Source organism: Seriola dumerili, unplaced genomic scaffold (genome assembly GCF_002260705.1).
Source record: "Seriola dumerili isolate Sdu_G_001 unplaced genomic scaffold, Sdu_1.0 BDQW01000073.1, whole genome shotgun sequence".
Taxonomy (NCBI): domain Eukaryota; kingdom Metazoa; phylum Chordata; class Actinopteri; order Carangiformes; family Carangidae; genus Seriola; species Seriola dumerili.
The window spans coordinates 4,725,182-4,739,128 of NW_019174328.1; the positions used below are offsets into that span (position 1 = coordinate 4,725,182).

General features: G+C 40.9%; 2 protein-coding genes across 2 annotated transcripts; both read left to right on the top strand.

Moving 5' to 3' along the window:
• Positions 1–218: 218 nt before the first annotated feature.
• On the top strand, positions 219–6,774 carry LOC111220638 (calpain-2 catalytic subunit-like). Its single transcript, XM_022743797.1, has 21 exons — positions 219–529; positions 796–865; positions 1,501–1,619; positions 1,709–1,842; positions 1,925–2,093; positions 2,197–2,280; positions 2,510–2,595; positions 3,428–3,502; positions 3,830–3,990; positions 4,080–4,249; positions 4,363–4,374; positions 4,520–4,731; positions 4,822–4,858; positions 4,949–5,014; positions 5,102–5,159; positions 5,262–5,326; positions 5,761–5,829; positions 5,939–6,017; positions 6,167–6,283; positions 6,374–6,432; positions 6,524–6,774. Exons 1-21 carry the CDS (start codon positions 293–295, stop codon positions 6,545–6,547), a joined length of 2,103 nt encoding a protein of 700 aa, XP_022599518.1. The 5' UTR covers positions 219–292; the 3' UTR covers positions 6,548–6,774.
• A 3,875-nt stretch (positions 6,775–10,649) lies between these two features.
• On the top strand, positions 10,650–13,293 carry dstn (destrin, actin depolymerizing factor). Its single transcript, XM_022743977.1, has 4 exons — positions 10,650–10,806; positions 11,959–12,245; positions 12,427–12,503; positions 12,659–13,293. Exons 1-4 carry the CDS (start codon positions 10,705–10,707, stop codon positions 12,793–12,795), a joined length of 603 nt encoding a protein of 200 aa, XP_022599698.1. The 5' UTR covers positions 10,650–10,704; the 3' UTR covers positions 12,796–13,293.
• The last annotated feature ends 654 nt before the right edge of the window (positions 13,294–13,947 follow it).

Below are 13,947 nucleotides of genomic sequence, written 5' to 3' on the forward strand. Positions count from 1 at the left end.
AGTAACTCTGGTGCTTAGTGGGGCCAAATGAGGCAGAAATATTGTAGACATTTAACCCGACTGATCAAATTTTTTGTGGACAAGAATATGAGCTGCATCCTGGCCGATCACAGGCGGTCAATCAAAGCCAGATGTACAAAGGGCTGGATGAAACAGGTGAGCCAGAGCACACTGTCTGGTCTGGCAAGGGTGTGGAGACTGTTGATCTGCATATATGAAACACAGCCTGTCTAACTACACAGACATACCAGTCACAGTCGCAGACAGAGTGGACGTCGTACAAGTCTCTAAAATGTCAGGCATTGCAGCCAAGCTTCAGCACAACCGAGAGCGAGCACATGGAATTGGAACCAACTCTCACGCGGTGAAATACCTGAACCAGGACTATGAGTCGCTGAGGAGAAGCTGTCTGGAGTCTGGACAGCTGTTTGAGGATGACTGCTTTGAGGCTCTGCCCTCATCCTTAGGCTTCAATGAACTGGGACCAAATTCCGCCAAAGTTCGGGGCATCACCTGGAGGAGACCCATGGTGGGTACAGTAGGTAGATGGAAACATCTGCATCTTTTAAAGATTATAACTGCAGTCTCGTTTAGTCAAAGCCTAAATATGGGTGTGATTCAATGCACGGTTTTCCTGCAACGTGTCAGCACCCAAAAGATGCTACATTTCATACCATAGCTATATGAGTAAAAAAAAATCTACTGTTATGATATCCAGCAAAACATAGTGAGGTGACAAATTGTAAACCAAATAAATTGTTTCACAGGGTTTTTTTTTCTCCTCATTTTCTTCAGGAGTTATGTTCCAATCCAAAATTCATAGTTGAAAATGCGACCAGGACTGATATTTGTCAAGGAGCACTGGGTGAGACACACACAATTGCATGTTCATGACACAATCAGATATTTACAGTATCTATTTCCATATATTTCCATCCTCAGGCATTCCAAAAATATTCAAATCATTTTGCATGTGTATCTCAGACATCACAGTTAGAAGATATGAGCACTGTAACAGCTCTTCATGTTGACTTCCCTCTGTCTTTCACTGTCACCTCACTTATCCTTTTTTCTAATTTTACATTGAAATGACATATAAAACTTTTAGTAAATTCCCATGCACTGACATGAGCTTTCACAAAGTGCCTTATAACATCTCCTTCAGTCCTCTCTGTCTACGCCCAGTCTGCCTGTGTGGGTGAGAATGAGTTGTGTTTGCAGCTGCTGAGCAATGTGAGAGAGTCGTAACTCTGCACAGCTGAGGTGTGTTTGCATACCTGTGCAAACTGAATATCTTGGAGATGAGTCACAATGACTAAAGTTATTATAAAATGTTAGAGCATTGAATCTCCTGTGTGTGTGTGTGTGTGTGTGTGTGTGTGTGTGTGTGTGTGTGTGTGTGTGTGTTGTGTGTGTGTGTGTGTGTGTGTGGTGTGTGTGCGTGACATGAGATTTTACACAGGAGTCCCCTTTATTCTAACACTGTTTGCTTGTGCTCAGGTGACTGCTGGCTCCTGGCAGCTATCGCCTCATTGACTCTCAACAAACAGGTTCTGTCTCGGGTTGTCCCCCATGACCAAAGCTTCGAGGAGAACTATGCCGGCATCTTTCATTTTGAGGTAGAGCACAGTGAAACGCTCCACACCTGCCTTGTTTTAGAGATGAAGTGGCACAAACAATTTTGATTTTACTTGTTGTGTCGTCTCAGTTCTGGCAGTTTGGTGAGTGGGTGGATGTGGTGGTCGATGACCGTTTGCCCACCAGAGATGGAAAGCTGCTGTTTGTTCACTCAGAGGAGGGCTCAGAGTTTTGGAGTGCACTGTTGGAGAAAGCCTACGCCAAGTATGGAGCTACAGAACATCTGGATACCTTTCTGTCGGTTTCTCTTTGTGTTCTAATCTTTTATGAATCCTTTTCCCTTCAGGCTGAATGGATGCTACGAGGCTCTCTCTGGAGGCAGCACCACTGAAGGTTTCGAGGACTTCACCGGAGGCATAGCTGAGAGGCATGACCTGAGCAGGGCAGATCCCCATCTCTTCAAAATCATTAAGAAGGCCTTGGACAGAGGCTCCCTTCTGGGATGCTCCATTGATGTTTGTTTGGGCTTCTTGTTTCACTCTTGTGTAGCATGGTTGGGGATTTTATTCTTGGAATCTGGTAGTTTTCAAGCTCACAAGTTTATCCTCTCCATCCCAGATCACCAGCGCGTCCGACTCCGAAGCTGTCACATATCGCAAGCTGGTAAAGGGCCACGCCTATTCAGTGACAGGAGCGGAGCAGGTGAGCAAATGTGTTTGTCCACTGTTTACCACACAGGTCATCCAGGTGCATGTGAAGCTGCAGTGGCCACAGTGGCAAATAAGTATGCTGCATATTGTGATAGATGCTACAATTTCATTTAGCTGTGCTATGGTTCTACCCCTTTTTATTATATTTATATTGTTTTTAGAGTTTCCCTTTTCTATCTTTTATTCTGATCGAGAGTAACTGACACCTCATTCTCTGGCAGGTGGAGTACAGAGGAGGCATGGAGAAGCTGATCAGGATTAGAAACCCATGGGGTCAGGTGGAGTGGAATGGAGCCTGGAGCGACAAGTGAGTGTTGTGCACTTTTTGGGAGTTTTAATGGCAGGACATAAACAATAGACATGCGCATATTAGCTCTAAGTTATTAGCTATTAGTTATCACTGGGAACCACTCCAGAGAGGTTATAGCCCGTTAGCATCACGTGGCTTGAGGGAGGCCAGTGTGGGTTGGTCCAGGCTGAAATATGGCACAGATATCCATGGTGCCCAGAGGATGAATCCTTATCCTAATCTTAATGACATTGGTGATCCCCTGACTCCCTCCTCATTTGTGGTTTTGAGTGAAATATCTCTACAACATTTGAATTCATTGCCATGAAAATTGGTGCTTCTTATAAATGAGCTTTCTCATCTCACACCTCTTGCGTTGTTCATACACGCTAGAGGACCCAGCCTAATTGAAACACCTATTTGTTTTAGGGTTTCAAGGTTATTAAGTCTTTGTTTATTTCATCAAGCATGCAACACACAGAGACATACATACACACCCAGTGGAATGGCTGGTAAATCCTGTTGTAAAATAAGCCTGTTGCACAGTCTCCGGTTGTAAAGCTTACTTCTGTGCTCGAGGTGGCATTCACCGTAGCTCCTGGCCACCTCTGCCTGCCTGCCCTTCCGCCTGTTGGTAAATAACTCACGACTGCGTTTAGCTCCAAGGGCAGAGGTGAAACTTGTGAACAGGCAAGGCAGGCCGCTGCTTGGTGCCCCGAGGGCTAACAAACTCAACTCCACAGATGATTTACAGTGTTATCTCAGTTTTCAGTAAAGCCTGCACATACAATCACAAAGTTTCCAACACCGCTCAGTAGGAAACCTCCTTAATATCTTTCTTTTTTTCTAGTTCTTCTGAATGGAGATATGTGAGCTCTGATGATCGGCAGAGGCTGACCAACCGCTCTGAGGATGGGGAGTTCTGGTAAATCTCACTGAAACCACTTTTCTTCACCAAGCTCCACACGTCAAACAGAGGTTTACAATATGGTTTAATCTACTAAATACCCCTGTAATAACACCGCAGCAGTAAATGGGAAATAACCTCAGTGTATCCATTTTTAAAATTATGTCTTAAAGGGCAAACTCATCACTATTGAGTGATATGAACATTTTTCTAAGTTCCTGTATTACATTAGAGTAAGCAGTGTTAAGGTCAAAGGTCACAATGTCCAGCAAGCAAATAAATCCCTGGATTTCTAGCAAGAAAAGATGTGATTTTTCCATTTTCCTCACTCTGCTTTTCCCACAGGATGTCATTTTCTGACTTCCTGCGCCAATACTCTCGCCTTGAGATCTGCAACCTCACCCCTGATGCTCTCACAGGCGACGAGTACAAGAAATGGGCAGAGTCTGAGTTTGAAGACACATGGAGAAGGGGCGTTTCAGCTGGCGGCTGCAGAAACTATCCAAGTACAACCAGTTTTACCATCTTCCCTCCAGATTTGAATCCAGTGCTGGCTCATATGTGTCATGAACTAACCCTTACTTCCCTTTCCTAGATTCCTTCTGGATGAATCCTCAGTTTGTCATAAAGCTGGATGAGGTGGATGATGACCCTGATGATGATGAGGAAGGCTGCACCTTCATTGTGGGCTTGATGCAGAAGAACAGGCGCCGTATGAGGAAAATGGGGGAGGACTTGCAGACCGTCGGCTTTGCCATCTATGAGGTAAGAAGCTGCCTTTAAGATGACAAAGTCAGTGATAATACTTGCGTCAGTAGAGACAGTATTTGCTGCGTTTTCACATATTCCCACATTTTTGATTTTTCCTCTTTTTCTAGCTGCCTGAGGAGGTATGTAAGCAAAGATGAAGACACTTGATGAGCCTTCATTTTTCATGACGAATGAGTATTCAACTGTTGCATTATTGCTCAATTTTCAGCCCTAAAATTCAAACTGTCACGCAGATATTTACACAATATATGTGTCATTTTCCAGTACTCTGGCAAAAGGCAGTTGCACCTGAAGAAAAACTTCTTCCTGTCCAACTGTTCAGCGGCGCGCTCCGAGACCTTCATCAACCTGCGGGAAGTGTGCAACCGCTTCAATCTTCCCCCTGGAGAATACCTCATCATCCCCTCCACCTTTGAGCCCAACAAAAATGGAGACTTCTATGTGCGGGTGTTCTCTGAGAAACAGGCTGATTTCCAGTATGTTTGTTTCACAAATAAGTGCAACGTCATAATCACAATAATCAAAGCATTCAAAATGATCATAGAAGTGTGACCTCTCGCTTTCAGAGAGATTGATGATCCCGTGGACTGCCATGTTGAGCAGGTAAAGTCATATCCCCTGATGTATTCTTTTTAAAATGAATATTAAGATTAACATTTTAGGAAGACAAAGTGATTTCCTTGTCATCTCCAGATTAATATTGATGAAGATGACATCAGTGACAGATTCAAGAGACTGTTTGGACAGCTCGCTGGACATGTGAGTAAGCTTAAGATTTGATACATCACCTCATGGTCACCAGTCTTTGTTACAATGATTTACACGTCTGTGTCATGTGCTTTGTAGGATGTGGAGATTTGTGTGTTTGAGCTGCAGAAACTCCTCAACAGAGTGATGGTGAAGAGTAAGAGAAATGATTTCTTCCTCTCTCAGGAGTATTCAGTATGTGCATTAATGTGCACTTGACCCTCACACCAATGTATTCCTATGTTTTACTGATTCTCAGGAGATGACATCAAAACCAGTGGCTTTAGCCTTCTGACTTGCCGCAACATGGTCAATCTGCTGGATGTATCCTTCCTTCTTATTCTTAGCCATGTCAGGAGAAATTGACAAAATCTTTAACCTATTAACATCAAGTTTTCCTCTTTTTGTTTTGCCTCACGTTGCCTGAAAAGAATAGAAGGTTGATGCCTTACACAAAATGTGGTATGCAGCTACAGTGGCAAGCAGCCAGTTAGTTTAGCTTGACGTACACATTGAAAACAAGGGGAAACAGCTAGCTTGGCTCTGTCCAAATGTATAACTAAATTCACTTACAGAACCTCCAAAGCTCACAAATTAAGGCAAAACCTGCCTGACAAATTTGGTATCTTTGTAAACTGCACAGCATGAGTTTACCGACTGACCCACAAGCCCTGTCATGTCTGACAGAGGGCCGGTGCATGCCGCACATTACTCTGTGTGGGGGCATGTTGCAATTTTCCTTAACATGCTCTTCAAAGAAAGATGGAAGCGGCAAGCTGGGACTGGTAGAATTCAAGATCCTGTGGACAAAGATTGAGAAGTTCCTGGTGTGTTCCTTGTTTGTTTGTATTGACATTAACATACCATGTGTAACATACAGTATATTATTAGTAGAATGATGATAGTGCATATTAAATGTGTGGGGCTCTCCATTAGGATCTGTACAAAGAGAGAGACATGGACCAAAGTGGGTGTATGAGCGCCTCTGAGATGCGGATGGCTGTTGAGGCTGCTGGTGAGAAGTCTTTTCACAAATTATATTTTTGTGTTCTCAACACTCTACACTTGTTCCTCTAACACTTAAGAGAGTAAAGGATGCTGGTGAGATATAAGTAAACTCAAAGATTTGCATGAAACAGTCGGTGGTGTGTTTTTCTCTCACAGGTTTCTCCCTCAACAACCCTCTGCATCAGATCATCGTGGCCCGCTACAGTGAACCAAGCCTCACTATTGACTTTGACAACTTTGTATGCTGCCTGATCCGCTTAGAGTCACTCTTCAGTGAGTTTTTGATCTTGTCACCACATTTTTAATCCGACTGACGGTGCAGATGTCATGTAGAGTTCTGATGTCTACTTTCATTTACAACAGACACCTTCAAGACCCTGGACAAGGATGGCTCTGGTAAGATAGAGCTGAGTTTTATGGAGGTAAGAGCCTGTTTTTGATAATGAAACAACAATATGAAGTGATGGTTTATGGGACCAAAAAAGTGACTTGTGCTTGTGTTTTCATCCACAGTGGCTGAATCTGGTGATGGTGTAGAGGAGCTCTGACTGTTTACAGTTGAAGAACCAAGACTTGGGTTGAAGTGTCGTCATATCTGAATATTTTACTACACGTTTGCGAGTGAATGTCAGTTTGTGCCTTGTGTACAGCTTAATTAATGGATACTAATTTTGAGAGAAAATAATTACTGATGGTTTGATTGTTCAGAAACATAAAAGTTTAATAAAACAATAAAGCCATAATCTCCCACAAATGGTAATGTGTTTATACAGTACTCAATAAAAAGATATATAAAGATTGTATGTTGTCTGTTCTTTCAAGGTCTAGCTTAAAGGACTTAGTTTTACATTTTGGCAAATATTCACTTCCTTGCAGAGAGTTAAGTGACAGGATTGAAACTATCATATCAGTATTTTGAACATGCAGCCAACAGCCAATAAGCTTCGCTTAGCATACTGGGAAACAGCTAGCCCTGCTCTGTCCAAACAGGTACCAAAATTCCTCTATCAGCATCTGGCAAGCTCATTTGTCTAGTTGTACAATAACCACAGTGCAAGACTGATGTCAGGATCACTGCATCTGTGGTGAAATTGGGTTTACTGTGTATGTGTTGTTTATTGTATATTTGATAGAGGGATTATTGTTTGTTTGTTTTTTTACATTTGGACAGAGCCAGGCTGATCCCAGTCAGTATGCTAAGCTAAGCTAACCAACTGCCTGTCCTAGCTTCGTATTTACCATACAGACATGTCATATTCTTAGGTAACTCTTAGCAAGATGGCAAAAAAATTCTATTACCCCGAAATGTTCAACGACTCTTTTAATGTACGCATAAATTTACTGCCACTGACGACATCTGTGATCAAAGAAATGAAAAATGATTGTAGAAATGCGATAATATATCGTAGCTCTGTGTGGCATCTCTTCCCTTTCCTTTGGTAGAATAACAAAACAACCTGTGTACTGAAAAAGCTACTTACCACATCAACATATCGCTCATGCTAATTTTTTTCTGTAGACAATTGTTGCAAAGCAAACTGTCCTCTAAGCTTGTTGTTTTCGGGTCATTATTGTGAGTGGCACACTTTCAACAGTCAACTGGTTAAATATAACTGACCACACCCAACAATACTCCAACAGACATGAAACTTGAACCAAGTCTGAGCCAATATTCTTCACAGACCAACCCACAGTGTGAACGGTGAAAGCAGGGTGTCATGTTGCGAGACAAGGTCTTGAAAAACATTCTTACCTGTAAGTCAAAAAGCTCAAGTAGCTAAAAACAACTTTCTACAATGACAACTGCAGTGACTCAGCCAATAGCAGGCCTCCGAATTCAGCTTCATACACACTTTGACATGAATAAGACTGTTCTATGCTCATTGTATCCAAATTCCACACTGCACCATGCAAGAGGAAGGTTTATAGATATTTCACTAAAAGTCAATATCAGTGTTTGCTAAATGTCCTTTGATGCGTGCAACGTGTCTATATGGAAAAATATTCATAAAAATCTCAAGTGAATTTAAGAAGGACTTTGGAACCATTTTAAAAAACTATCTGTGGAGGTTCTTTAAAATGTTCATTTGTTAATAAGATACGTATTTAATTAATGATGTTGCTCTCCAAAACAGAGAAAACAGGAGTCAACCTGAAAAACGAATCCTGTCCTTAGTCCTGTACTTATGAACTTGTTTTCCTATTCATTGTTTTTCCTTTGGCACACACATCTAACTCCTTATACACACCTGCCCTGGTCTTCGGAGGCAAGTGTTAACCTGGCAAATTCAGTCCCATAGTACTTCAGTAATTTACCAGTAGAGGTCAGAGTTCTCATAGAGTTTGGTTTTCTGCTTTGACGTCACTGACTGGGTTGTGGTCAAAACTGCAATGTGCTTGCAGCAGCATGAAGTTTTCAGCTCACACAGAGCTATGCAGCAGCCATTTCCTGTCCTGTGTGGTTCTGGGTTGTATTTCCCCTTTTACTACTCTGAAAAGCTGCTACCAGCTGCCGTTAGCTCTGGAAGCCAGGCCTCACCACAGTTATGGCAATAAACCTAAAAATCAACCCCCAAGCCACCAAACGAGAGCTTTCTGTGGATAACTATCATACTTCTGCTAAACAGACTGTCAAAAGTTTGACATACATAATATATTGATGACTTTTCTTCTTTCCGTTGCCACTCACGGATTCCAGTGCTTGCAATGCAAGTGTTTGAGGGTAAACTTTGACATGTGCTGGCATTTAGGCACCCTGCTTTTTGGAACAGGATGTGGGACGGGCCTCTGACTCTGTAAACTAATAATCATCACAGGGGAAGCAAGGCCACTGTGATGCTGAAGCAGAGTATCTGTATTTAAAAATAGTCACTTCAGAGGAGAGGAGGGGTTTATTGTGCACTAAATTCTCCAACAAAAGGACCTAAACTACGTGTATCATCTAAAAAAGATGACGAATGTTACTTTCTCATTTGCCAAAAAGACAGTTCAGCAGTTTACATGGAAAATGACTCTTTTTGTCATTGGACATATTTTTCAATTGGTCTCATTAAAGCGCTGAAGAAATTCTTTGTGTCTGTGTGTGAGATCCATAAATATTGTATAATCTTTACTCACAAGTGATGACTGACTGACATGCTGCAATTCAGCTATTTTAAGATAGAACAAAGATTTGGGCATAATACAGAGAGGATGGGCTCGACTTAGTTTGCCAGGGTGCTACCAGCCAAGAAAGTGAAAAACACAGGGATGGTTAAAAAAAAGAAAATGAAACTCTCCTCCACTTACAGACTGGAAACAGGACTATAAGGTATTATGAATCTTTTTTTTCCAAATTGCACGACTGTAATTCAGATCTTTTGCTTAAGTAAATATAGAAATATCACTGTATACAAATACTCTGTTACAAGAAGATATAGAGGTATAACTGACGCTATAGCGCACCTAAGTCACGCCCGCAGCTGCCAGCACTTCCTCTCTCATAGGACGCTGATTGGTCCGAACCACGGCGGTACTTCCAGAAGTGAACAGCTTGGAGCTCGCCGAGATGGATTCTGGCTTGTAAGAAATCCACCTGCCTCACAAGGTTGAGCAACTAAAGTTATAATATAAACATAATGGAGTAAAAGTATAAAGCAGCAGAAAATGGAACTGCTCAGCGAGCAGTACCTCAAAATTGTATGTAAGCATTGTACTTGCATAAATGTACTTAGTTGCTTTCCACCATAGGAGAAGGCATGGTCTGGGACCAGACAAAGTGGCAGGGGGGGCATGGTTCCCCTCCTGTGACATGGGCCCCTAATTCCCAGCTACACTCCTGGACTTTACAGAGAAGTTTCAGATTATTCTAAAGACAAACATGGAAAACTACAATGTCAAATGGCCCTATTTAAATGCATTTACTTTTTGTTTCTTGTTTTCTTCTTTTGACCTGATGAAGATGTGACTGACATCAAACTTTGAATCAGTGCAGTCTTTTTTCAACATGGGTGTCACCTATGTAAAATTCCACTCCAGAGACGAACAGGTCTGCCACTGGGTCTGCGAGTCATATTAACTGCACTGACTCCTCACAGAAGCTAACTGGAGAAAAACATCTATGAAACTGAGACGACGGTTGAAAATTTACACTTGAAGTTCACATCTTGAAGTTCTTTGGTAGTAAATATGTTTAACATTTGCTGTGTTCAGTGTCGAACTGGATAGAAAGCAGTCATGTTTTTGTACGTCTGACTACTGACTACTGGAATCTGATGGAGACCTACCAGCTCTCTTTCAACAGGTAGACAGATAAATCCTTTTGGCACATCTGTGCAGTCATCCTACCTTTTACCTTATAAGGTCATTGAACTGCATCTCAGCAGCAGATGAGTTCAAAATATGGACAGGTATGTTCTCCATATAAGGGTGTTATGTGCTGCACCCACCCATGACTGGCTCAGGCTCACCTGGGGCTTCTGCCTAAAAAAAAGGAAGATCTGTTCCTCTGTCAAACTAAAGCAGAGGGGCAGGTTGAGAAAAATGTCTGTACTGCGCCAGACAATGATGTACATATTATATTCATTGTGATTTAGGCTTCAAATGTAATGTGATTAAATGCGTATGCTGAGGTTGAATCTGAAACTGTCACACCTGGGAAGACAGGGGGTGGACCTACTTTTGGAGGTGTGCTCATTTACCACAGCCCCTCCTACATGAGTCAACCTGCTCTCCTTCCTTATGACCCCCTCAGCATTTTGACTGCTGCTGCCATTTTTTCTCTGCTGCCTGCTCCTTCACAGATCACAAGCAAAATGGTGAGTAGCTTTCTCAAAGAATTTGGCTGTGTCAGTTAACAACTTCTTCATTGTGATGTGTGTGCAGTACTGGACATGTAATCTAGAGGTGATTGAGGTGATTTAAAATGTCATATCCTCATTTTAACGATATTTGAAGGAATAAAAAGGTGTAAACTCAGATGTTGTCTTGGATTGATGTTTGCTGTTTTTAGAAAAAAAGGTTTGCTGAGTAAAAGGAGGCTTTTGGTGTTTGCAAGAGGTTATTCAAGGTGTGGTTTTGCTTCCAAAATGGAGGGAGCTTTGTTCGTTCTTGAAATTTGTTCTGAGAGAATCCCTTGGGGCGGTCTTTCTTGTGCGAACTTGTTCCACAATGACTGGAATGTGACAGAGCCAAGGCCATGAAAATTCATAGGGAAGCTCCACTCATGGTGTGTGACTGCTAAACAAGCTTGTAGAGTATCTGCACATTGAACTGCCTAAATAACATTTAAAACTTCTCTCCATAGTCTAGTTTTGAAGAACTTCCTGTTTCTTCATCTTTCAGTTCTGCTTTCCGTCTCAAAACCAAAGTACGAGTGAACATCATCTGCTCGACTATAAGCCAAGGCCCAAGTCTTCCCACAGTGTGCCTACTGTGATGTACTTTCATCATTCTTCTCATCTGATGAGAATTTATACTCTTACCTGGCACATTAGACTTGGTGCTGAACTTAGTAAATCTCATGATTTAAAATGACAAGGAAGTAGTGTTTGCTTTGTCGCCTTTTTTTTTTTTTTTTTTTTTTTTTTTTTGTATGAAATGAATGAAATTCAACCATTTGCACCTCCTCTTTACGCAAACTTTTCTTATCGTCATTCAAAATACAAGATCTTACAATTGCAACTGAACAATTTAAGTAAATGTAAGTTACAAATGCAATTATAGTTGGGTTTTTTTGTCTTTGTGTGTGTTCTCTTTCGATTCGTCTTAAAGCATTAGTATGTGGAACATGAGATTTAGATAGACCCTGACTTTCTTTAGCTCAATGACGTGACCTGTGGGGTTACTACCTTCTAAAGGAGTACATCAACAAAATATTGTATCGACAAAACATGTTCAACATTTCTTTTTCTTTTCTTTTCTTTTTTACTAAATATGGACATGTAATGTTTTGTGTTTTCTCATAACAGGCATCTGGAGTAAAAGTCGCTGATCAAGTGAAGGACCTCTACAATGAGATGAAAGTAGTGAAAAATGATGCTGATCAGATGGACCGTATAAGACTGGTGGTATTTAAAATCGGCAACGGTCTCATTGACATGGAGAAAATTTTCCGGCAAAAGGAAATGGAGGACACAGATGTATTCAAGTTCTTTGTGGGTCTGCTGAAGCCGGATGAGTGCCGCTACATGCTGTATGACTGCCACTTTGAAACCAAGGAATCACTTAAAAAGGAAGAACTGGTCTTTGTGATGTGGTAAGTCCTTGTATTGTCGCTAAAGCATAACCACTACATTTATTTTTCCAACTGCAACAAGAGCCAATCTTATACTGAGGATACATAATCTTATGTGTATATGAGAATAATCCTGTTACAGTATACAGTCCCAGTGTGCCAGACTTAATGACAAAGGGATTATGATTTCTCTTCATGCCAGGGCTCCTGAAAATGCACCTGTCAAAGAAAAAATGAACTACGCTAGCTCAAAAGAATCCATGAGGAAGATCTTGACAGGTAAATGTTTTTCCACTTTGTTAAATTTGATCAAATCTTAATTCTAGTAGAAGCACCACAGTTTAAAATGCGACAATCACATCTTTATTTCCCTAACTGTATTAATTGGTAGAATAGTGATCCCTCTTTTTAACTAACGCTTATGTCTTCAACAGGTATCAAACATCAGCTGCAGGTAAATGACCTTGCAGATTTGTCCAACAGGGATTCGTTTGCAGCAGAAATGGGGAAAGATATAATCACGCTTGAGGGCCACGCTGTGCAGCCTGCCTCTAAATCAAAGTCAAGTTAAGAGGATTTGAGATGATAACACCAAAGTTTCCAAAACAATTTTGCTTTGAACCAATCCAAAACAAAAAAACAAAAAAACAAAAAAAACAAGCTTAAAGAGAAGAGTTGGGCTCTGGATGGGATTAGTTTCCTGTAACCCAAACCTTTAATGTTAACTGTCCAGTCAGCACCAGTTTGGCTGTGAAATCAATCTCTTTCAGATCTAATTTTATTCATTATTTGACATATCACTGTACACTGATACTATTTTGTGTCATGTGGCTCTTGGTACATTTAGACTTCTCATATCAGTAATTTGCTGTTTTTATGTACATACATGCTGTTTGAAAAGTTTACTAGGTCAAAATAGCTGGGCCTATAAGTTCGATAAATCTGTTTTTCTAGACTGTTACACTTTGATGGAAACCTGTAAAGACTTTTGCAAAGAAATGTTTCAATGAAAATGCAGCAGTTGGTGCACTGTCTGAGTATTGTCAAATAAATTCAATGCAATCAGCTGTTTACTTTGTTTCTTTTTTTTCTTTTTTTTAATCAAATCTCTTTTCAGTTTTTAGAAGACAGAATGTTACTGGTACTCTGGCTTTAATCAGCACCATGAGACTGACATGTCAAACATTACAACCCGTATTTATAGCTGGTGCCTTTCAAGAGACAAGTATGGATGGAGGCTATAATTAACAGATAGCTGGGGGGTGGTCATAGCACGTGCATATATGCTACAAGGTTTCTGCCTCCAGTCAGGAAAATTTTGGGTGTCAGACTTACAGGCCAGATTTACTTGGTTACCCAAATGATCCTGGACTCAACCCAGGTTGTAAGGTTAAGCTTGAGTTAAACCAAGTACTGCAGGTGATGCTGTCCATACTAATACATTTGAATTTATATATACAGTATGTGTGTGTGTTTGGAAATACACAATACCTGCTCAATTCTGCACATATGAAGCCAAATGTTAGACCGTTACCAAAGTTAATTGCTTGCAGTAAGTTTTGTCCGTTATTTTTTCTCTATCACTACCAAGTTTATTTGTATCTTTCACTTTTCTCTTGCTTAATATGACGCAGCATTTTTTTTACTTTACTTTTACCACCCCAAATATTTTACTTTGTCAACGTTTACTTAAGTTTGAAATGTCATCTAATCAATGCAAAAT

What these genes read in the sequence shown, in the direction of transcription:
- LOC111220638 (XM_022743797.1), top strand. Translation starts at nt 293, where the DNA reads ATGTCAGGCATTGCAGCCAAGCTTCAGCACAACCGAGAGCGAGCACAT. An exon ending in TCACCTGGAGGAGACCCATG is followed by an intron (nt 530 to 795) that starts GTGGGTACAGTA and finishes CATTTTCTTCAG; the next exon opens with GAGTTATGTTCCAATCCAAA. An exon ending in TTGGACAGCTCGCTGGACAT is followed by an intron (nt 5,015 to 5,101) that starts GTGAGTAAGCTT and finishes TGTGCTTTGTAG; the next exon opens with GATGTGGAGATTTGTGTGTT.
- dstn (XM_022743977.1), top strand. Translation starts at nt 10,705, where the DNA reads ATGAGTCAACCTGCTCTCCTTCCTTATGACCCCCTCAGCATTTTGACT. An exon ending in CACAGATCACAAGCAAAATG is followed by an intron (nt 10,807 to 11,958) that starts GTGAGTAGCTTT and finishes TTCTCATAACAG; the next exon opens with GCATCTGGAGTAAAAGTCGC. An exon ending in CATGAGGAAGATCTTGACAG is followed by an intron (nt 12,504 to 12,658) that starts GTAAATGTTTTT and finishes TGTCTTCAACAG; the next exon opens with GTATCAAACATCAGCTGCAG.